At 36.1% G+C, this 24,555-nt stretch overlaps 1 protein-coding gene across 2 annotated transcripts; it reads left to right on the forward strand.

Moving 5' to 3' along the window:
• Nucleotides 1–575: 575 nt before the first annotated feature.
• On the forward strand, nt 576–24,517 carry STXBP3 (syntaxin binding protein 3). Of its 2 annotated transcripts, none has more exons than XM_035537567.2 (19): nt 576–707; nt 4,267–4,316; nt 5,944–6,025; nt 7,838–7,914; nt 8,547–8,625; nt 10,511–10,611; nt 11,652–11,806; nt 13,544–13,634; nt 14,602–14,726; nt 16,244–16,348; nt 16,539–16,596; nt 16,811–16,876; nt 17,287–17,367; nt 18,289–18,427; nt 19,022–19,128; nt 19,623–19,721; nt 20,645–20,730; nt 21,519–21,667; nt 23,839–24,517. In XM_035537567.2, the coding sequence occupies exons 1-19, from the start codon at nt 665–667 to the stop codon at nt 23,928–23,930; spliced, it is 1,785 nt and encodes a 594-aa protein (XP_035393460.1). In that variant the 5' UTR covers nt 576–664; the 3' UTR covers nt 23,931–24,517. The 2 variants fall into 2 exon arrangements, with proteins under 2 accessions (XP_035393460.1, XP_035393461.1); XM_035537568.2 differs by having other exon boundaries at nt 606–707; nt 14,683–14,726.
• Nucleotides 24,518–24,555: the final 38 nt, after the last annotated feature.

A 24,555-nucleotide genomic window follows, 5' to 3' on the forward strand; every position in this document is an offset into this window, starting at 1 on the left:
GGACTTTGCTGTTCAGCTCACTGTTGCTATTTTTATCCACTTACAAGCACCTTTTTTCTGTCTGGAATTAACCCCTCATCATATTTTGAGTGGAAAGATGTACCAGCTTTATTGTCCCTCAGCCCTTGTGCTGCGCGAAGAGAAACAGACATTTCCTCAGTTTTTCTGACTCCTTCTGGGATTTTTTACGACACGGCCTTTGCAACTTCAAGTTAAAACTTCATATCGCTGATTTTACGGGCTCGGAAAGGGGATCTTGTTGTGAACCGTCAGGGCTGTGTCGGATTACTTTCTACAGAGAGTCTGGGGGGCGTTTTTACGGGGAAGCCCGGCAGAGGAGCTGTAGCTTGGGACTACAGAGAGGGCAGTGTCACGGCGGGCCAGGATCGCGGCTCACCGGGCCCGCACCCTGCTGAGGTGGAACTTTCCTCAGGGGCCGGGCTGCGGTCTCCGAGCGCCCCGTGCGCCAACCTCCCGCTCCCCCAGCGGGAACCGCCGTGCCTCACATCGGCTGCGGAGGGGCGGGCACGGCTCTCGCCGGCCAGGGCCGCCTCAGAAAGGGGCGCGGTGGGGCCGGGCTGGGGCAGCGGAAGGGAAGGAAGGAAAGGAGGAGAAGGGAAAAAGGGCAGGGCAGGAGCTGCGCAGGGCCGGGATCGCGAACAAGATGGCGCCGGCGGTGCGGGGGCTGAAGAGTTTGGTGTGGCAGAGTGAGTGCGCGGCTCGCTGCAGCCGTGAGGCAGCCGTGGGGGCTGCTGTTCCCCTCGCTGCTGAGGGCACTACGCTACTACGGCTTTGGGATTACAGTTTTGCCTCGTTCCGAGGCCGGGTGGAACACAGATAGAGGCAGCCCTGTCTGCTCCCGGGGAGGTTAAGGAGAGTCAGCGCGTCAGGGGCTCCCGCTGGGGGGCTCCCGGCTTCGGGGGGGGCTCCCGGTCCCTCGGAGCTGCCGGGGGAACGGAGCTTGTCTGTCAGCGAGCGGCAACGTGCGCCTGGCAGGTTTCGGAAGAAAAACTAAATACAAATAAAAACAACCACCGGAGGTATTTTCATTAGTGAGCTGCAAGGTTTTATGGCCGTGCTCGGGAGCAGGTTCTGCCGGTATCGCTCACAAAAAGTGAAGAGGTGATTGCTCGGTGTTTTGCTGGAGGAGGAGGGCTAGCAGTACTTCAGGTGGCGTGAAACTAACCTCAGGAGAAAAGCAAACAGCTGCCTCATGCCAAACTGAGTTGTATTGGGGCTGTTACTGGACAGGCAGCTCAGGCAGCCTGGTCACCGATCGACTGTGGCTAAAATGGAAGGGCCTGTGCCTTCCCTCAGTGCCTTCTGCTGCCACCTGCAAGCTCCTGGGGCTGGTTTCCTTCACTGAATGAAGGAACAGAAAAAGGGGAGAAAGAGGAAAGGTGCATGTTTTTGGAGTGCTCAGTGTTTAAATTACTGACATAAATACCCTAGTTGTTGTAAATAGAGATATTTATTTAGCATTTGAGCTTCAGAAATACCCTCTTTTGCTGCTTTCCTTCTCCTGGGTTGCTCCAAGTTATTTGTGCCTTTGACTGTGACATGACTGATTTTTCTTCTGGTGGATACTGAGGTGTTTAGAGAAGAGTTGGGCCTTATAAGGAGGGAACCTGATCAAAGTGCTAGTGTGTTATCAGGGCACACACGAACTTGGGAAAGTGGTATTGCTGGTGTGGACGAGGCTGGAGGGGGGAAAAAAGATTAGCACTGCTTCGTAGTTTAATAATAAAACATCTCCTAAAAGTAAAGTTTCCTTTGGAAAGAATTGTTGTTAGATAGCTAGTTACTGTTGTCTTCTCAAGACCACAACAATTCTGAAATTGATGAACAAGTTTCAGGTGTTTTTAGTGAACTGGCATTTTGTTTATGGGTAATTCAAGGCCAGAAGCAGCAGCTTTGTAATATTTCAGCAAAATGTTTTTAAGGTTGGTTTGTCTGGAAATAATCCATCAGTGATGCTGACATTTCATGTGGCACCTTGTTAACAACGCATATCTTATTCCTGTTCTGTGAATAGGAAAAAAAGTTTAAAAAAATATATATAAAAAAAAGTGTTTTATCTGTACTGTGGCATGGTGCTGTTTAAGAGTCTTTGTTCCTTGGGAATGTACATTTCTGTAAGGTGCAATTTAAGACTGAGTCTAAGCAGAAGTGTGTGGAAAAAGTTACCAAAGTTTACAGAGAATAATAAAGAGGGAGGGAGATAAAAGGAAAGCTACTTGTATTTAGGAGACATTAGTTTTTGTGAATGGAGTTAGAAAACTAACCGGATACACACACATGGGTGCAGTGTCTGTAAATAAGGATATTTTCCTCAAGAAATTCTGTCCTTAAAAACTTGTAACAGTTTTAAAATGTGTTCTAGATTTGTATAGTAACATTTTAACCTAGCCATAGATATTTTTATGATTCAGCATTTTTTTTTCAGCTTTGTTTTCCCTTACACTTGCTTCTGGTGAAAGCTGCAGTTGTAGTACTTTGAGGAAGTACAGTATGAATGGGTCATTGACTTTGCCAAGGTGTGGTCTGCTTTTTTGTTTGTTTTTGTTTGGCTTTTTTTGGCGGTTTAGTAGTCTGATGATCTGTCCGGGTTGTGTCTAGCCTTTTACTTCCTGATCCCCTTAAGTAAAAGGAAAATGCTTTAAACTAATTTAATGTTTTTGGAGAAGCCAGAAGTGGAGACGGTAGTTAAGTGTGAAACTTTTACAAGAACTAAGGAAATGACACCATAGACAAGAATGGAGCACTACTTATGCATGGCCTTATGATTGCTTTTGTTGCCTTCAGAATACTTACTGGATGCAAATGAGATGATTTTGAGATCCTGTACACCAGTATAGTTTCTTTGGTATTCCAGTTATTTGAGTAAAGTAGTTGCAGGATGGGGATAAAATAAATAGCAGTTGGAAAATATGCTGTATCTGGGAAACTAGTAGCTTGGAATAATTTATTTATCTTTCACAATGGGAGAAAGCTGACTTTTTTTATTTTTTTGATTACAGAAATTAAGTTTGAGTAAGTTTGAGACAACTGGATTATGCATTTGTATGTTTTGGGTTATTTTATAGGCAAGTAAGTGAAAGCGTCGTAGGAAACAGTATACTTGAGATTTTGGGACTCTGAGTCAAATGATTAAAAAGATCTCTGTAATGCTAAAGTCTAAGTCTTTGGTAAGAGTGTTCTCAGAAAATACAAAGGCTAATAAATTTTCACGAAGCTGAAGGTTTTTTTCTTATAACTTGTGTAGAAACCCAGAAGAAAATGCAAGAAACGTACAAAGTGTGAAAGGGACAGGAAAAAATGTTCCTGTATTACACAACGGCCTCGGGTGTTAGTTTTGGGTATCATAGGTATAGTATCATGCCAAAGGACCTTGAATGTAAATGACGATGTTAATATTTACAAAAACTTAAGAAGTAGATGGACTTTGTTGTATGTGCAGCTACTATTTTGGAGCTCATTGTGATTGTCTCACTTGGCAGGAATCATAAAATGTGTGCTGATTTTGTTAGTCTGTATTTTAGAACTCTGTTTCCCTTACTTTTATATTTGGACTTGGGGAAAAAGGCCTGATGACAGCCATAGTTCTCAGCTTCATCTGAAATTCTGTTCTCTGGGAAGACTTCTTTATTGTTGTGTTTATAAAAGTATTGGCTCATCAATTCTCCAAATTTTCTGACTTGTAATTTGTAAATATTACTGCCATGGTCAGATTTGCACTAGAGTGAGGACCGTGCTCTGGACAGCTGCAGCTCGTAGTTCTGGTGATCTTTAATAGCTGTGGGACATAACTAGATATTGACTCTTACTGCTGACTCCTGTACATGATTTATAATCGACATTTCTCCCAAAGTTGTCATAGCAGGAAAAGTTAATGGATACCTGTTTTAAGGTAACTTTTATTTCCTGATTAAACTGGTATTTTCGTAGTTTTTTTCTGGAATTCTAGAGAAAGAGCAAGGACATGTGAAGTGTACACATATTGGAAAACAGGTCGAACTGTTTGTGAATGTGTTGGTGTAACTACCATTTCTTAAAGAATAGCTTAGATTTTTGCATGTGTGCAATCTGATTTATTGAACTAAACCATTCCACTAAATAAAGAAAAAAAAGACAAAATGAAATATTTACGGGCCTATGACTGTTTAGACTGATTTTATGGAGATTCTTGGCATTAGCAGAAATTATTATTTTTTTTTAGAACAATTTGATTCTTCTAACTGGAGACATCTCTATTCCTTCTTACAGAGCTGAAATCATCAATATTTGATGACTGCAGGAAAGAGGATGAATGGAAGGTATAGTTCTGTATAAATATCACTTAACGGCTAACTTTTTTCTTAAAATTTTGTTTGCTTTCCAAATAATGGAATTTTAGTTCTGTTAAGTTAGGTCTGTGTAACACACACAGGAAAATGTAAGGGTTAGCAGAGGAAGAACAAATGGGTAGTTGTCTCAATTTTTTTTTTTTTGCTAAGTTTAGAAATTCTTCCTGTTTATCTTCACTTTTCTTCTGAATGACTTGCACTTTATTCAGTTCTCTAGAACTCCACGTTGTTTCCTTAATTGCAGCGGTGGCCAGGAGAAAATAATATTGCTGTATGGTATGTGTGGAGCAGGATTCAACAGTATGAGACAGGCTTTGCTCCAGACTCCAGCTCCACCAATGTTTGCTGTTTTCAGTGATAACATCAACAGTAGTAAAAATAATGGGAAAGTACAGCTGAAGTGGCCCAGAGAAAATCATCTGATTCAAGTGTTCCATTGTTTTCTGATCTGTAATTTCTATATATCTTCCAGAACAAGTATGACCTATTTCTCACTCCCTCTTGTCCCGTAGTCTGCTGACTGTTGCCTTGTTTTTCTGAATTACCTTTCAGCAGATGCCCTCAAGCAGCCCACAGATTCCTGGGGTTCTGTAGATTACCTTTGAAAGGCACTTGACCATATTAATCATCTAATTATTATTTGTCATTCTTGAAAGTTTTGTTTAAAGGATATATTAGAGAGAGCTCCCAAATGAAGGTTCTGCTTTTTCAGTACATGATATATTCTTATGTATATCTTTCCTTTTCTAATTAATGTTTTTTTGTTGTTGTAATTTAAGCCAATTGTTACTGATACTCTTATTTTGGGAAGAAATGCAAACAGACTGTTCTTTTTTTTTTTGCAGCTGACTTTGTGTCTGAAATCCATTGTCATATTTTTTTCTTCTTGGGACTAAAATTATGCCAATTAGTTTGACTGACTTAATTTTGATTTTTTTTGTTTTTTTTTCTTTTTTCAATGAAATCTTTCAAATTCTAATGTGTCTTCTGAGCTGTAGAGAAGTGAAGACATGAGAAAGTACTTAAGGAGTGGTACGAAACACAAGGGAGGTCTTGCATTTTATTGTAAATGGCTCAAGATTGATGTAAGCACAGGAATACACAGAGATGGTCAGGAATGGTGAGAGAGCTTGATCACTTGATGAGTCTGAAAGGAAGGAGACTTGGTTAGTTAAGAGAAATTATTATCTCATAAAAATGTTAGAACTGGGCAGGTGGGGTGGGAGGAGAGAACAGCTGCTTAAGCTGTAAAACTCTTTTTAGAATAAGAACAGATACACGTAACAAGGCTGTAGTGTAAATTAGGCAGAATTCAAGACTTGTGTCCAAGTGCAAGTTTTGAGACAAGGGGACAAAGTACCTAAGGTACTAAGGTACTTAAGATGCAGTTCATCTTCTGAAATGCTGTATGTAACATCCTTCTGATGTTATTGGAGATGAATTTCTTCCTTTTCCTACAGCTGCTATATACAGGTGATGAAAGATACAGAATAAAGAAGTGGATTTCAGTGTCAAATTTTCATGGCAAGTTATTCAGGAAATAATATGGTTTTACTACAGCTGATTAATTTATCTAATTGACGTTTTATGTATTTAGATAATTCTTTTAGATGACTATACTACTAAATTACTGTCACTCTGCTGTAAGATGACTGATCTGCTGGCAGAGGGTATCACAGGTAAGCATAGTTCTTTTTAATATACACATTATTATGTCTTGATTTTTAAAAAAAAAAGGAAGGAAAGAATGAAGTTGATGGTACCCTCACAAAGAACTTTATTTTTTCTTTTCTTCAACAACTAAATTACCATGGGGTATTAGACTAGCAAACTGTGGCTTTTATTATAACCAATAGACAATAACAGAAAACTGATGAGGGGTGTTTGCAAGCAAGTGGATGTGATACAAGAATTTAAATTTGAGTTGTGCAGAAATATTTTGGCCTATTCTCAAAACAAGATAACTTTTACTGAAAAAAAAACAGGAAAAAATGCTTGAAGCTAAGTGATATCAATGATCACTGTTCATGCTGCGTATAGTTTTCTTCTAGGTAAAGTAATCAGGTTGTCACTTTTCCCAGTAGCTTGGAAGTAGTTTCTAGTGGATGTGTTTTTCTCACGTATTCTGGAGTGTCTTTGATGTTCCTTGATGCTTGGTGTTTGCGGCTGTCAAAAGTGAATAAGAGATGGATTGTGATAGATCTGATATACCTGCTTATATTAGGCTTTGTTTTTCTACACGTGTTATGAAAGTATTTTTCCTCTAGTGAACAATTAAAAAACAAACAAACAAAAGCCACAAAACAACAGATGTTTTTCCTACCATAAGTCACTTCTCAATTTTTTTTATTGGCCGTTCTGTAACGCTTTTTAGTATATCATTGTGCCAAAATACTTCTGAAATTAAAACAGATATAAAAAATATCAGTAATTTAGTTTTTCGTTGCCTCTAGTTCTAGATTTTTAGAAACACTTCTGTAAGAGGGCGATACTGAGAACTAGCTTTTTTTCACATAAGTAGCAAGATTGCTTAAAGAAGAGATTACATGATTAGGCTTTTAACTTATAACCTGAAGCTATGAAAATTTGCTCAGTGTTATCTTTTACAATGCGTTTACATGTTCTGAATATTCTGTATAACGTGATTCTTTAGGAAGAATGATAGCAGAGCTGTATACACTGATTTTTTTGAATGTATTTTGATCATAATAAGTACTACTTATCTGTCCTTTGTGAAAAAAATTCAGTAAGCATGCATTCTGTTCATCAATATGAAGCCTTTCCTTTTCAGTGAATACAGTGTTGAAAAGAACCTGTCTTTCCACATCTGACATTATTTATCCTGCTCTTTTCTCCCCCTCAGAATTACTGAGCATCATGAATCTCTCTGCATTCTTGATCTAGTGTATTGTACCACTGTGTACAGTAATGACTTTAATAGACAGAGAAAAGCAAGAGATGAATGAAACTGCTGATTTGTTGAAAACATCTGATTTGTGCCTGCTATTATATTGAAACAGAATAAGTACGCAGGAAAAGGGTGAACAGAAGACAATAGAGGATTAGAGTCCAAAATGTTGCCCTCCATGTTTTCATTCTCCCTCTACTTCAATGTACTGGAAAAAGAATAATCTTGCTGAGGCAGTTCTATTGTAAGATATTTCATACTGGGCCCCATAGCTTGAGCATCTTTGTATTGCCCTAATTTTCTGTGTGAGGGCAAGCATTGTATAGAATAGCCAGGAAAATTTAGAGGTAAAACTTGAGTTGACACAAGGGTGCAGGCTGCAAAAGTCTTATGGTAATTTGTTCTATATAACATAATAAATAAATGAATAAAAACAAGACTCTCTAGGCAAAAGATAGATGCTTGGCAGTAATTTTGAGGACAACATCATTAGTCTTTATTACCTCTATACTAAAATATTTGTCTCTTTATTATGAAAGCATAAAGCTCGTAATTTCAAATAGTAGTATTTTTTACTTTGTAGTGGTGGAGAACGTGTATAAAAACCGGGAGCCTGTTCCACACATGAAAGCAATATATTTCATAACTCCGACCAAAAAGGTGCGTATTTTTTTAAAGAAAAAAAGTTCTGCTTTTTCAGTCTGAAAGATTTTGCAATCTTTTTTTCGAGTATTGATATACTGATTAGGACTATGCAGTGTTTTTTTATATTTGTGTGATGCTGCTCTGTGTCATGCTTAACTTGCCCTAATGAAAAGGCAGTGCATTGTCACCACCGATTGAGTTGCAGGTGTGTAGCTTTTGATCAAGGGAGACAATGTTTCATTGTGTAGATTTTGGTAACCTCACTGACAGACACAATGCATCAAATAATGCAATACGCTAAACAATGGAATTCAAAGTGATGGCTCTAGTAAGAGATTACAGCTACTTCCTAAAACTTCATAAGAAGACAAATCGCAGCATTGTTACAGGTGGAAAATGATACAAGTATCCTACTTGGGTTCCCAAAGTAATCTTGGCAGAGGGGTATGGAAAGTCAGTCAGGACTGACTTTTTGTAACTGTTTATTAATGTTGCTTTTGAATAATAATAAAAAAATCTACTCAAGTATTTTATGCGGATTTGCAGCATTCTTAAGTTGGACTGGGTAACTAAAAGGGTAGGGAGAGAAGCTTTTGGTACTTGAGGAAGGGCAAAAGACTACAGTGATATTTTTCTTCCCCCACAAGTCTGTAGATGGACTTATTGATGACTTCATCAGCAGATCATCAAGCAGATACAAGGCAGCATATGTGTATTTCACCGACTGTAAGTAAGCTTTTATGTTGTAGTCTGACTTTGTTTTGTAAGTAAGTAAGCCTCTCGTCTGTCTTTTCTGTAGGTTAATGCATTAATATTTGGGTCCTGTTTCTCTAGAGAGGTTTTGAGACTCGAGTCATTAACCATCCTTTGGCTGCCAGAACTGGCTCATGATGCTATGGCAATGCTCAGTCATTCCACAAATAAAGTAAAACTATGTACCTCATAAGTAAAACTATTTATAAGTGCACGACGATTTGCTTTGTTGCAAGAATGATGTTTTATAATTTTTTATTGTAGGTATTTCCTATTTCTCCCTTCTATTATTTCTCCCTTGCATGGGAGATGCAAGGCAGATACCAAATGCAAATATGATTAATGTGATTGTGCGTTCCTCCACTGTCACTGTCTGTGACTAAAATGGCATGGAGGGGGGGAAAAAGTAAAGAAACAAAATGTGCTGCTAAGTTGTGGCAGTTTCTGTAGGTGTTGTGGATGATGTCTGTGTGTCTGCTACTTTGGAGTTGCTTTGCCAGCTCAATCTAGCTCTTAGGAAAAAAAGCTCCTGAACCAAAACTCAAATGTAGTTCTTTGGTTGGGTTTTTGTTACTCCAAATCTCAACCATGTTTTGGTGTTTGAATCATACCCTTTTACTCTATATCATGCGTAGCAATTTAGAGTGAAAGAAAAGACAGAATTTCTGTAGTGTTTCTTTAAGGTGTTTGTCAGATTTCCATCATTAAAGTTGCGTTTGCAAACTACTCAAGCTTCTCAGGTGAAGTTCCGTCTCTGTTGAGTGTTTTTGGGAAGATTGTTCTTTGTGTATGACAAGCCACTCCTGTGGGTCTGCTTCTGTCTGGCTGTCACTGACAGGAGCTTAGTAAAGGCTGGTAATTCTTTGTCTCTGTTTTACACTCAAATCACTTTCAGATTTACAGAACCATTTATTTCAAGAATTAGTCTTGTTTCCAGCAGTTAAGTTTTTAGGTGTTTCAGGTTGGTCTCGTTAGTTGCTTTTTCAAGGAACTGTATTTTCTCAGAGCAGTTATCAAATTCATAGCAACATCTCCCAGATTATTTCATTTACTGCTGATGTAACAGTTTTTGGTACTCCTGAAAAAATACTGCTGTGTATTCTCATGTTGCAAATGTGCAAGCTTTCAGTATGAGTATTTGCCAAAATTTCTCTGAGAGAGGGAAATACTTTCTATGGTCACTTTCAAGTCTATATAGTATTTGTCATTAAAATGTTGGTGGTTTTTAGTTCAGTTTCTAGACTGGGATCCAATGTAGCCTGTGAATTTGTCGGAACACGTGAGATCTGTAATTGAATGCTATATTTCTGTTTTTATGCTTGATATCTATATAGTGCTTCTTCCTTTAACCTTTTTTGTAGCATGGGAAATGTTTTCTCTCTCCTATATGAAAAAAAAACAGCAGAAATTCTTGCTTTATTATAGTTGATATCCTTCACTGCTGTACACTACTAAAAAATTATTATACAAACTCACCTGCCAAAAGCTAGTAAAAATGATCAGCAATGCGTCTTTAAAAAGAGATCTCACATACAAGATATTGGTTGTATGTTTTCTTTCACTACAGGAAGTTTTGGCAACTTTGTTATGTTACTGATAACTGGCTCTCAATTAGCATTGCTTTGAAAGGAGAATAATTGAATGGTGTGGTAAACTGATACATTTAGTGAAAGCCATGGGATCAGAACTCAATCTACAAAGAAGTCGTTCCAGAAGCACATAAATAATTGCAAATACTCATTTTTGGAAAACAAAAAAAATAATGTTAGAGGTTTTCAAGGTTGTAAGTTTATAAATGACTAAAGTAATTGCTGGAATATGCCCAAAAGATTTTTAGTGTAGTATCTTTTTTCCATAGTTTGTCCTGATAACCTCTTCAATAAAATGAAGTCTTCCTGCTCCAAATCAATAAGGAGATGCAAGGAGATCAACATTTCCTTCTTCCCGTATGAGTCTCAGGTAAGTTTCATTCTTTATCTCAACAGCACTTAAGTCTGTATGACTGTTGTTGATGTACTAGAAAATGATTACATAGAAAGTACCTCTTCTATTCTTTTATTGACAAACTGTGAGACCGGTTACCATTTTGACGTATTTCGAGAGCATTCCCATATTTTTCTGTTGAAAACAAATTCTCCTGTGCTGGAAGAGCATTTACTGGTTGCGTTTGACCTCTTTGCAGGACTCAGAGTCATTAGTCATAAGGTGGAGAACCTTAGTAGAGAGGTCATAGAAGGAATCTGTTCCTTAAGAGAAGGAAGGTATTCTTGTTTGTCTTAAAGCAGTAAATTTTGGTATTTTGATAGACTTAGGTAGGTTGGTATGTAGGAATAGGTAAAATTCCAGAGCTAATTGCTCAGTGAAAACTAGAAATGGGAGAGCAAACTGACGAAGAAAACTGAAGGTGGGGAAAAACAAAACCAAACCCAGTGTCCCTAACAAAAAGGAGGGGAAAAAAATGAGAGCTCTTTTTTTATTGATAAGGAGACATGGAAACCACCAACCATGGAGTAGATGCCGTGTGAAAGCGCACAATGAGTACTGTGTTGAGAAACAACTTGTTGCTAATGTATACCATATAAGATAGAGAAAGCTGAAATGCGCTCTGATACTTGCTAATACAGTGAAACACCTAAGCCCTGTCTGCTATTGGGAGTTGCAGAACTAACTGTAAATGATTTTTCAACAAATCTTTCCTGTATCTTTCAAATCTTATATGTCAAATGTAAGAACTCTTGTGTATACTCAATAGCAGGTGAATATAGGAGAGGTTGCTGCCATCCACGTAAATTTCCTAATTTAAAGACATGCTCTCTTATTAATAATTTTTTTAAATTGTTATTTAGTTTGAGAAGCCATCACTGTGGATTTGGTTGGTTTAATATTATTATTTATTACGTAACTATTACATAACTTTTTAGTAAAGCCTGTAGTTTAACAGATGCTTTGGAAATGTATGATTTATGCCATTTTTTTTTTCTTGGTTGTGCTTTACCTAGGTATTTACTCTCAATGTCCCAGATGCATTCTACCGCTGTTATAGTCCAACTCTGGAAAAGACAAAGGATAAAGATGCTGTAATGGAAACAATGGCTGAACAAATTGTTACTCTGTGTGCCACACTAGAAGAGAATCCAGGAGTACGATGTAAAAGGTGGGGAAAAAATAGTGGTTTGTTTGTGTAGGTGCTTTCACTTTTGGGACTTGCCACATTGTTTGATAATAGCTTGAAGCTGTAGAATTGTTTCTTTTATTGTGGTTTAATTGATTTTAATCCACAACTCTAATTACAGAAAGGTAGGAATTCATCAAGTGTATGCAAAACAGTGGATTCTTCCTTTGTGTGTATTCACATACCAGTGCTTACTTCATTATGTTTTGTTATGAATTGCTTGTATTTCATGTTTGGGCTGTAGGATGATGCTAACATGCTGCCCTCCATTACGCAGAATGTCTAATCAGTCCTATCACAGAGATGCTGCTGTCAGAAGCTTTGTAGCTCCAGTTAAGATCAAGGAATTAATAAATTGCTGAGGCAGATGAGATTAGGAAAGGCAATAATGCTTTTTCTGAATTTCTTCATAGTACGGAAATTGAGAATACTTCTGATGACCTTTGATAGCGAGGACAGGGTAGTAGCTTTGAAATCAAAGTAATCATCTGAAATTACACCCAAGAATGGCATTCTAATATTCTTAATGAGAGTAATGAGGCAATAATTGCTTGACTGTGGGTGTGTTTTCTTGTTTTTCTTCTCTGTTCTCTTTTTCTTTTCCAAAACGGTATGAAACTTTTTTGAGGTTTGACCACAGATTTATTCTGTGACCTTATACTTTATATTTTTGGGAATATATTTTTGGGAAGATTCGTGATTGAAATATTATTGAAAAATGTGTCATGCGTTGCAGTAAGGCATATCCAAGGTGTATTGGACCTGCTCCTAGTATTGGACCTACCCTAGTTTGTTGAACTGCATGTGTTGTATTTGCTTGTTGATTTGATATTCATCTGTAATAAGCTTCATGCACCAAAAATTTTAGGGTTTCTGTGTAGAGACTATTCATCAGGGACTTGGTCTTGTGCTTTCCTGACTTGCAATATTCACTTCTAAAACTGAACTCAAGTTTCTTTTAATGGAAAAATGTAACTTTTATCTCTATCTCTTTGCTAGTTATAAAAGACTTTTGTGGTATATTGGAAGCAAAGACAAATAAGTGATTAAAAAAAAAAAAGTAAATTCTTAGATTTCTTTTCCAGTTGTTAATTTAAATGTGTAGCTGCCTGAAAATTTAGCAGTGAGACTTTTCTCCTCGTGATGTTTTGAAGAGTGTCTTAATGTCTACTATGAGCAGTGCCCTGCCTAGGCCACGGTACCATGTGGCTTTGCAGATGACTTGTTCCTTTGCATGTCTATACTTATCTGAAAAGCCTGGGGGTTGTGGACATTGCTAGAGGTAGTAATGTGCACTTCCTAGATTGGGTTTTGCCTAAAACATTAGTCAAGCTGGCTGTAACATTTCTGTAAGAAAAATAATTCGGAAAGTAGGCAAAGGTAATGGTGGGCTATTTAAACAGTAGCTTCAGGCTCCTGACCAGGTGGTGGTTCTGGGCAAAAGTGTGTGTCTCCCACCTTTGAGAATTTTTGGTGCTGGGTAATAGGACAGCTTATGCCGATCTTCTGAGTGACACTGTTCCTACTGTCCGAAGTACCTGAAGCATGAAAAGAGTGGAATTATAATATCAGAGTGAAAACATAATGGAAATACTTAGAATGGTGTACAGAAACTGCATGTAAAACCAGGGAATTGGTCTAAGGAGATCTTTGTTTTAAAGGTAGCATTTTAATGTTTTGATTAAGAAACTAAGCTACTTTAATTTCCTTTTTTCCCAGCATGCCATCAGATAATGCCAGCAAACTTGCACACCTTGTTGAAAAATATCTTGAAGACTACTACAAAACTGATGAGAAAAGCCAAATAAAGGTAGAAAATGAACTAAAATGTTTGCTTTTTTTTTTTGCAAGTGCGCTTAAAAAAAAAACAAAAACAACTTTTCGGAGTATGTTTTGTAAATAGTTCTACAAAACCGGGTTTTATTCCTTTAAGTAAAGGCAACTAGTTGCCACTTAGCTGTTTGTATATAAGCCTTTTGGAAGAGGTAGCAACTTAAGTAAATACAATTTGTGTTATTGTACAAACTAACTGTATGTGGAAAATTGGCCCTATGATGATGTAGCGGATGATACATACATGAAGAAAAGTTGATAACTTCTATGTTAATATCTTTCATAGGTCTGTGTGTAAAAGGGACTTCAATGCATATGTGAAATGGCCCCCTTTAAGGGCTCTTTTTCCACGGAGCCTTTCACATAAATAATGTTTCTGATCTGTTGCTACATCATGGGCAGTAGCCTAAACACAAAAGTATGCGGTAAAGGATTTGTGACATTCCACTCTGCTACAGAAATAAATGTACCTGATGCTGCTGCTACTGTACTAAAGTCCAAAATGGAACTTTGAGCTGAATGTTTGGAGGCCTTAGTGCAGATTTTTTTTATGTATGGCAGCACAGTATAGATAATCCACTCTGAAATAAAAGCAATGTACATATTTATGAATAGGTAATGAGAGGCCTTAAAAGCTTTTTTTTAAAGCATTTTTATTTTCTTTTGATTAGGTGAGGTGAATGTAATGCAGTGGTCCTAAGATCATTGCGTTAAGATTACTATTTAAAAGCATTGTGTTCTGATCATATTTTAAATATTTGTTTCTGCTTATGTTGATAAACATTTGGACCCTATTTTTTTCAGTTATGGAGAATTCCTCAAGCAATAGGATAGGTTTTTTTCCAAGAATGTGTGCAGTGATGTAATTTACTGTAAATAGATTTAAGATGCATTGATTTTGTACTGTGCATCTTATCTTTTACACTTTTGTGATGGATTTCTAGGCTAAAACCCACTCACAATTAATAATAATTGATCGTGGCTTTGACCCAGTATCAACTGTACTTCATGAACTCACGTTCCAGGCAATGGCATACGATCTGCTACCAATTGAAAATGATACTTACAAGCAAGTACTTTTTCTTTTTAATCTAAACACTTTATTCATGAAAATATATACAGAATTGTTGAGCTGAATTGCACTGTAGATATTTTTAAGGTGCTTTTAATATGTAAGGGTTGCTTTAGTTATTAGTCTTTCCTCTTGAATTTGCAATTTTTTTTTGTTAACTTCCTCATTTAGTTGAGATTAGGTAGGGACTAATTAATGTTTTTGCTAAATTTGACTTTGACACATTATTTTTAGTTGTCTGCTTAAGTAATCTCTCTTTCTAATGTTTTCAACCTTTGTGCTAGACTTGTATCAAGGCATTGGTAGGGCACATTCAGATTCCTGGCTTCTGTTAAGATAAACAAGACCAGTAATAGGATAATAATTCTGGAGAAAAAGCTTTTTTTCTTTTTCCAGAAGACTTACTTTTACTTTTATAGTTCATCACTTAATTTGTGTAGTTGTTGTAAACTTACATGTTTCTACCCCAAATAGACGTTTAGGTAAGCCGTGTTCAGTTTATATGCATTGTTTAATCACTAATTGGAATAATGACATTGTTTTGAGTATGGTACTTTGCTGTTGGATTGTTCTGACACCCAAGATTTTGGTAAGACTTTTCTTTTTGATGACTGCTTCTTGGAACAATGTGGCAATTTGACCTGATTTGCTATAGTCAAACAGGAATGCTCATTGGAAACACTTGAGTATATGGAAACACTTGAGTATAAAATACTATGAGTATTTTCATATAACATAGAATTTTGCAAATCTGAAATTTGTTGGGTATGGGAATATAGCAGAGTACGTTTTCTAAGTAGAGTCATGATCCAACTTTTACAATTAATCTTGTTTTTTCTATTTTTCTGCATTCTGGTTTCACACCTTATCTGTGAGTTTCTGTAATTGGAAGTGTTATATAGTAAGATTATTTTGTTACGTAGATTGATTTGTGTTAGTAGAAAAGTAATAGTTGAAAGTAATAGTCTGTAATGCTGTGAAGCATGTTACTTGTATATGTGAAATAATTTGTCATGCCTTGTCTGTTCTGTGTGAATGGGACTTAATTTGGGGACTAAGATTCTTGATTTTTTCCCTCAGAGTTACAGAATGTTTTATAGTAGGTAGAAAAAGCTGTGCTTTGCAATATCAATGTGTATTATTTCACACACAACTTAAATTTGAAGCTGAAGGGAAATTTATTTTAGAAGCTGAAAAGAAATTGAGGTGCATATAAATATATGGTTGAAACTGGAGTTACTATTGGTTTAAAAGAATATCCAGAAGGAAGTGCCCCTAAGAATCATTCTAAAATTCATCTCCTCCTTGTGTATTCTAAGATGTAATCTGTATAAAGCTTACATAAATTGCATTCTCTGTAAGACCATAGCTGGACTTGCAAATGAAAACCTGTGTACATTGCTGCTATTACCATGTATGTTGGTTAAACGATAACAATTAATAATCTAGCAAGTTATTAGAAAGAAGAGAGAAAAAAAGCAAAACAACCTGTCATTCAAATCCTCTTTTTGAAGGTACAAAACAGATGGACCAGCTGGGAAGGAAAAGGAAGCAATTCTGGAGGAAGATGATGAGCTCTGGGTGAAGATTCGGCACAAGCATATTGCAGATGTGATAGAGTATGTGAATCAGTTAACAAATTGTTAAATGCAAGTTATAAACGTTTCTTCGAGGGGTATATGTCTCACGAACTGTCAAGGAAGTAGGAGCATAGGGAGTAATAAAAAGAGCTTATCATAGAGAAGGTCTTAAGATTTAAGAACTGTGACGCTGTTGCATTTCATTATTTATTTCTTTATTTTTATGCAGGGAAATACCAAAACTGTTGAAAGAAGTTTCATCAAAAAAGAAAGCAACAGAAGGAAAAGTAAGTTGTTTAGTGCTGTTTTTCCTGGTAATTGAATTTTCAGGTGATCAGATCTATGTAATTTATGGATCCACTAGACAAACGTAAATATACACATACAAACCTATACCAATTGCAATGTTTGAAAAATGCAAAGCTGCAACAGGAAGGGAAATACCAGTGTCTAATACTGGGGGGGGGTGTGGAAAAATAAACTTCTATTGTTTCTTCACAGTTATCGTTATCCAGTTTGGCTCAATTGATGAAAAAGATGCCACACTATCGTAAAGAGATTACTAGGGTAAGGGGTATTTCGTAAGTACAGCTCAGTGCTAAATAATTTATGCATTATAATTGTGTTGTTGATGTTTAGATTTATACACTCGTTATTGTGTTGAATGTGCTATATAACTTTTCTTCAATTTATGTTCAACTGCTGTAAATTTTTGAGAAGAAAACTTGTTTCCAGGTGTTTCATTTAAATACATAAAAATGCTTAACTCTAAACTGTGTGTACTTTAAGGACTGAAGGTATAAGAGTAATGTTCTAGAAAGTATTGGGGGGCATCAATCTTTAAGTGAAGGGTAAAATATGGAAAATGCATGATGGTTCTGAATATTGGTGAAAGACTGAGTTTTGTAACCAAGAAAAATGATTGCTCTGTTTAAAATAAAAAAACAAGCTATGAAAACGGATTTTTTTTCTTCTAGCAAGTTGTCCATCTTAACTTAGCAGAAGATTGCATGAGCAAGTTCAAGCCTAATATAGAAAGGCTTTGTAAAACTGAACAGGTATGTTTAAAACAAAAAAACAACCCCACAAAACTACTGCAAATGCAACTTTTTTGCTGGCAGGAATAGGTGCTTGATTTTAACTGACAAAGCTAGTCTCTTGTGGTTTTTTTCTTTCTCTGCAGTCACTTTTTGAGGTAGTAATATTGGAACTAAGTGAGATATACAAGACTCTTACTCTGCCAATTAAAGAGTTGTTATTAGAGTTCTGTTTTTCTTTAAATTTGGCTGATCTGTATAAAGATAATCTTTGAATTTTCTTGATTCAAATCTCCTATGAAGTTGCCTTACTATTTCTGCTGAAGGAAGCCCTTTTTAAAAGTCTGGGAAAAGCACCTGCTTAGTTGAGACATTGCAGTTGTACTACTAATCTCAAGTTCAACATTCATATTATTATGAATTCTAGGTAACTTGACAGGATATAATAATATTTTTGAATTAACATTTTATAACAGTTTTGAGGTATAGAATATCTTTATTTTGGGGGGAGAGAGGAATACAACTGTTTTTATTGTAGCCTGGATTGAGGCTAGCAGTTGAAATCTGACAGAGCTCTTGTCCAAAATAACAATACAACAAAGACTGTAGCTGCTTGCATTTGAGCTGTTTGTTTATCCCTCTTATATAGATGTCTTTGATCATCTTATGAGAATTTGAATCTGTTTGCCTAAACTGTATTCTTGCAGCTTTTTCAAAGTCCATTGCAAACTTTATTCAAACAATATAAAATGTCTAAAAGCATTATATAGTATTACTACATCACTATTGAAATAATTGTCTAAAATTTTTCATATGGAGTTTAAATTGATGCAGCTTTTTTTCTTGAAGCCTCTATTATCATAAAAATATATTTCAGAACAAACAAAACAGTTTTTCTTAAATGGGTACTCGCTGAAATGATTTATTTGGTTTTTAATTTAGGACTTGGCTCTTGGAACTGATGCAGAAGGTCAAAAAGTGAAAGACTTGATGAGAGTCCTCCTGCCAGTTCTGCTCAACAAAAGTCATGACAACTATGACAAAATTAGAGCTATTCTCCTGTATATCTTCAGCACAAATGGTATGTTAAGCTGCCCTGATTTTTGTCTCGGTGCTATGGACTTCAACTCAAATCTTGTGAAAGAGTCCAGTATTCTAACTAACTCGAGCATATGTGTCAGTTGATGGTCAAATTTAAAAGAAGTCTATCTCTGTAACTTCTCTTCCCTCAGATTGGTAGTATAGATAGTATTGATAAAGAAACAAGAGGTTCAATAGAAGCACAGATCCATACCCTGTTTTAGCATCATTCCTGTGCTTGAATGTTTGTAACAATTTTTCTCCTTTTCACACAATGTTGAAGCTGTTAAGGGAACCTGAAAATGAAGTCAATGGGGGAGAATCTGTACTAAAAAAAAAAGAGGAAACTATCAGAATGTGGGTCTAAGGAATCTGTAACAATATTGAGTTCTGTTCTCAAAAATGGACTGTTAAACTTTTATGCTAAAATATAGGATTATGTTAAACACACAGTAGTGTATTGGCCAACCAAATAAAAAGAAGAAAAAAATCCTGGACTAAATAATAACAGCCCAGAATGTGTGAGACAAAATTGGTCTCATTGCATTGACAAAGTCACATGGTAACTAAGTTGTATATTTTTCTTATATCAAAGGAACTACCCAGGAGAACTTGGACAAGCTGATCCAGAATGTACAAATAGAAAGTGATAGTGATATGATAAGAAACTGGAAATACCTTGGTGTGCCTATTATCTCTTCAGTAAGTTTTTTTTTTTTTTTTTTTTTTTTTAATTTCCTACCATCCTAGCACTTGTCTACAGCTCTTTCAGCAACTCTTAGCAGTATTGACCAGGTCTTTTTTGGAAGGAGGCAATTACTAGGCATTCCTATTTCCATGATGTGTCTAGGAGGTAAATCCTTTAAACAATTAACTTGAGTACTTCTCAAAGAGATGTCTATAATGTTCCCTTGTAACATCATCAGATGGTGATGCTAGCTGGTTGGTTTGGGGAAGCACTAATTTATTCAGTTCCTTGCCTCTGAAAGGTGTGTTTTAATGTATCCTGGATTCTACAGGTAATCATACCTGTGGAATGATTATCAATCATGCTGTGGTATCACCGTAACTGATGATAATTTCTTTAAAATTTCCTGCTGATTTTTTTTTCTCCCACCTGCTGTGAACTGGGAATAAGTTTCAAAAAAACCCAAATGTACTGTATAATACATCTATGGTTTTGAAAATCTCTTCAGTCTGCTGTTCAGCAACATAAACAAACAAGAAGGGACCGTTCTTCAGAAGAAACTTTTCAACTCTCTAGGTGGACGCCTGTTATCAAAGATGTTATGGAGGTAATTTTGACCAAGTAATTATTTCATGGGTGCAGTGCAGGAATATATCCAAGTGTGCACTTGTATTCCATCTTTTGAAATTTTATAGTATTTTAATTTACTTCTATTAAATACTTCTGTTGGTAAAGCAATCAATTCTAGTCTGTTTATAATATAGGCAATTAGAGTGCTGTATGTTGTTAATTCTACTTACTGGAGGTTGGCTTAAGATTAAAGCAAACCAAAGTGAATGTCTTTTTTTTTTTTTTTTTTTTTGAGCTGCTTGTCCTGTCACTGGTAATATTTAGTGTATTCTAAAGATCTGGATATTACCTCCTTCTTTGTTATTTTTGTTTTCTTCTAATAGGTCTTCAAGCTGTAATGCAAATCTAAGTTGCAGATTGGTAGAAGCCAGAAAATCTTACTTGGCAGAAGTTGCTGCTCTATTCTTAAATCTCCTCCTAAGCATCAGTCTGTCACTGATGTCAGATGGAATAGTGAGCTTACTGGATCTCTGGTCTGACTGAATGCACTCATTTTTAGAGTTTTCGTGACTTTGATAATTTAATAACTGGATGTGCCTTCAGGAGACCATGAATTCTCTTATATAGTCCTCTAGAGAAATGAGATCAGTTGGAGTAATTGCAGATGAAAAACTGCTAGTGATATCTGAGCAGTTAAATCACTATCATTTTGAGAAAGAAAGCATGTGTATTCCCATTCCTTATGATGTACAGAAATCTTGTAATTACTTCTAGTATTATGTGGTCTAGTGTTCTGGTATGCAAGAACACTGTTTTGGGGATGCTGGTTGCTACTGGTTGTTCTAAGAAATTATATGTGCTGTCATTAAATGTCAGTTAGACGTCCTTACTGGACGTTGAAACCTGTTGAGCTTTGGTTCTCCATGGTTGTTTAAAATGGGTTTTTGTTTTGCCCTTCAGGATGCTATAGAAAACAAACTAGATTCAAAAGACTGGCCCTATTGTTCCCAGTGTCCACCTACCTGGAATGGTTCAGGAGCAGTAAGGTAAACTGGTTAATATCTTGAGATACAATGTTCCTGTTTCTCAATATTTTTGTCAGGTGTGTTGTGAAGCATTACAGAAGTGCACTTTCTAAGTGGTAAAATGATTTATACGTGGTTATGTAATGTTAAGGTGTAAAACCATAATTTTTAACTCATCTAAAACACCCTGAACTTGATTGTTAGTTTAGTAAATCTTCTTAGTCCTGCATGGCTGCTTGTGTAGAGTATCTCCTTTTTGCTTCTAATTTAGAAATAGCATTTCGATATTCCTAGAATGAGAAGCTTAAACCACTGAGCTTTTTAGTGTGAAGTAGTTTTAAGAATGTGTTATCAGTATACTGATAATTTGAATCTGCAATTAGTATATATGTTAGAAAAAGTATGTTTTATTTTTTCATCTTTCCTAGCTATGTGAATCTTACTTGATAACAGCTAAATATAGCTATTTTTAGTTATATTCTATTCATGTGTGGACAATAAAATACTTGAGATTTTAGCTTTTTCAAATGAACTCTTGTGAAAGTTTTCCCTGTAATTGTTAGCATGCAGAATGAAGCTTCTTCATAGAGAAGCTTTGTACAAGATTTTTGCTTTGTATTTATTTTCCCTTTTGATATCTGAATAGTTTCTATAATGTACTAACTTGCTTTCTTAGAAACTCTTTTAGTTATTAAATTTTTTTGGCTGTGTGAACTGCATGACAGAAGTGATTACTGCTCATTGTGTCATTTTTACCAAAAATTAATCCATAAAACTGTATAAATGTCATCTTATGAAATATTTTGCAGTGCTCGCCAGAAACCTAAAGCTAGTTATCAAGATGAGCGAAAGAGTAGTGCAAGACTGATTGTATTTGTGATTGGAGGAATTACATATTCTGAGATGCGCAGTGCTTACGAAGTTTCTCAAGCCTACAAGTCTTGCGAAGTTATCATTGGTAAGCCTGTCCTGGGGCCAGGGTGATACGTAGAGATTTACTTTGGACAAGAGTATGTAGTCTAAAGATGCGTTTCTGTAAAAACGTAAGCATCTTTTGCTTTTCCAAAGTTGATTCAGTAAACTAATACTACAGCCACTGTATCTTTTAAAACTAGATGTTTAAACTGAGAAGTTACTGCTATGCTGAAAACTACAGAAGGATCATCATGAATCAAATCAGAGAAATGTATTATTAAAGTAGTCTGATGTGTAGCAAAAAATATTAAATAGATCTGTATTTCCCTGCATTACACTGTCTCCTCACAAACTCATGCATCTGCCTGTGCTTTACCTGCAGCTACAATTATTATTTTGGTTAATTTTGTAAGTAGTAGGAAAGCTGGTAGAATAGTGCAAAAGTAATCACTTCTTGTGGGAGGAAGGAGAAACAATTATTCCTTTTCTTTATTTTTAAAAGTTTTTTTCCAAGTGTAGCTAAGTCTGTTCTACAACATCTTGCAGTTCTTGTCGTGTTTTTTTTTTTTTTTTTTTTTTAGAAAATTTAAACAAAACACACCATGTTTAATAGCATTTTCTCTAAAAATTAGTGATCTCCCTAATCTTCTTAGGATTCTGCAGTGTGTAAATGCATGAATCACTAGCAGGAGTAATAATCCCTCAGTTAATACCTAGAGGCAGCAAATGCTTTTTCTATTATCTGCTGTGTTCCAGATAATCATTTATTGCTATTTAAATTTAAGTGCTAAAACACTTGGGTATATGATATATCAAAACAAAAATCCAAGGTTTAGAACCCTACCAGAGACCTGTATCCATCTGCAGTAGCAACTGTTGTCTGAGTGCGGGGACATCTAAAGCATCCTAAATTGCTTGAGATGCCTGTGTTTTGGCAACTAAACTTTAGGCCTGAGTGTCAGAAAGGATTTAATCCTATATACCGTCATTTAAATAAGACTCTTCCCTAAAGCAGTAACAACCTTGACTCTGAGAACTAGAATCTGCTATTATTATTTTTTTCTTTTGGTTGCTGATCTTGTTAGTGGTGATTGAGGTAGGTTTATCACCAGTGTTGAGTTGCAATTGGAAGACAAGGACAAGAGGAATGTGGTTTGACAAGACTGTTTCTTCATCGAAGGCTTGTTTACAAAACTGTGTAGCATAGGTCACTTCTGTTGTAATTTCTGGCACTAACTTCAGCATCATCTTCCTTTTTTTATTTAGAAGTGATTCTTGTAGCTTTGCATATAATCCTGCTTTCTGAGGGAAGGTGTTAACATTTTCCATGCTGCCTACTGCAAGATGAAAACCTTACTCAATTTTGAATTGAGAATTCAAGGAATACTAGCCTGTACAGGTTGACACTGCTAAAACTCAAGGTTTGAGACAGCCCTAATCTTAAATGGTTAAGATTTTCCTTTATAACTGCAGGGTGACCCTTCAAGGCAGAAGTTATATCACTCCATGAGAATCAGAGAAGCAACAGTAGTGTGCTCTTGAAGAACAGTATGGATTTTCTTTGCTGCTCCAAATTTGCAATTTGTTGTGAAAATTTTTAAAAAATGTTGGTTGGTAAAAGCTAACTTTCTCTAACCATTATTTGTATGGAGAACTGTTTGTGGTAATCCTTAATGCAGATGACTTCTCGATTTTTTTTTTTTTTTTTTTTTTTTTTTTTTTTTTTTTTTTTTTTTTTTTTTTTTTTTTTTTTTAGGATAAAGCCTCTCATTAACTCACCCTTCCACAGAACGGGCAGATTTCTTGCAGTTTGGGACAATTGCAGAGTGAAAGGGGACTAGATTCAAGGCTGTGTTTCAAACCAGACAGAGCAGGGACTTGAAACTGGTGTCCTAAGTAAGAGTACTAGGGATGTGGTCTTTGTCCTCCCCTCTTTGCTTCTCCATACTCTCCTGGTCCCAAAATACTTGTAGCCTTTGTTTAACTGGGGCAAGGGGCAGAGCAAGAAGGACAACGATTTTTTTCTGGTTGTCCACAGTGTGTGGAAGGAGGACACTTCCCTCTTAGGCCTTCCTAATCATGGCAGTTAGAGTTATACATTATGTAACACATGAAAACATTTGGAACTGTTTTTCTGTGTGTGTAAATATATTTTTAATGACTGCAAAGCGTAACTATTAACTTCATCAGTCTGAAATTTGTTTGCTTTGTCAGGTTCTACGCATATTTTGACACCTAGAAGACTACTGGATGAAGTAAAGAGCCTTAGTAAACCCAAGGATACGGTCTGTGTTAAGGATGAATAGAGATGGTGATGTGTTAGGAAAAGACAAATAGTATGTACACGTTCTCATACAACTGACTTTTGCAAATACTGTACTGGGATACTACATGGACTAATGGAATGTCATTTATAATCTGAAGTTGCTGCTTTTTGGGGGGAGTAGAAGGCAGAGAAAGGGGAAAAAGAATAACACGTTTCTTAGGTTGTATTTAGTATAGGCAGTGGTACACTGTAAGTGCCTTTTCAAAAGGGCATGTTCATCCCTAACAAGTTATGATAAAAGTTATCATGATTATATATATACTCCAATTGTTTTTGAAAACTGTGAAACCTTTCTATAATAGTTTATTTCTAAAAATCACTGAATTAAAGACTCTAGGTTCTGAGGTAGAGGCTTCAGAAGAAAGCTGTAAATACAAGTTCGTTAAAAAAAATATATGTATATTTCATAAAAGTGCAATGTCTCTAACTTCTCTGTAAAATAATTTTAAATGCATGTCATTATGAAAAATTATTTTTTTTCTGGGTGGTTGTGGGTAAGGTAGAAATCCAGTCATGGACATATTGAGCACTTAATTTCAATAAATAACATTAGAGAAATGCTGTCAATTGTGGACTGAAGTACACTTTAAGCATATACTTATCTC

Source organism: Cygnus atratus, chromosome 8 (genome assembly GCF_013377495.2).
Source record: "Cygnus atratus isolate AKBS03 ecotype Queensland, Australia chromosome 8, CAtr_DNAZoo_HiC_assembly, whole genome shotgun sequence".
Lineage (NCBI taxonomy): Eukaryota > Metazoa > Chordata > Aves > Anseriformes > Anatidae > Cygnus > Cygnus atratus.

Bases quoted from the DNA above. Each gene is read 5' to 3' on its own strand.
- STXBP3 (XM_035537567.2), top strand. From the start codon at position 665: ATGGCGCCGGCGGTGCGGGGGCTGAAGAGTTTGGTGTGGCAGA. The intron at 19,722-20,644 runs GTAATTTTGACC...TTTGCCCTTCAG, and splicing joins TTATCAAAGATGTTATGGAG to GATGCTATAGAAAACAAACT. The intron at 21,668-23,838 runs GTAAGCCTGTCC...TTGCTTTGTCAG, and splicing joins GTCTTGCGAAGTTATCATTG to GTTCTACGCATATTTTGACA.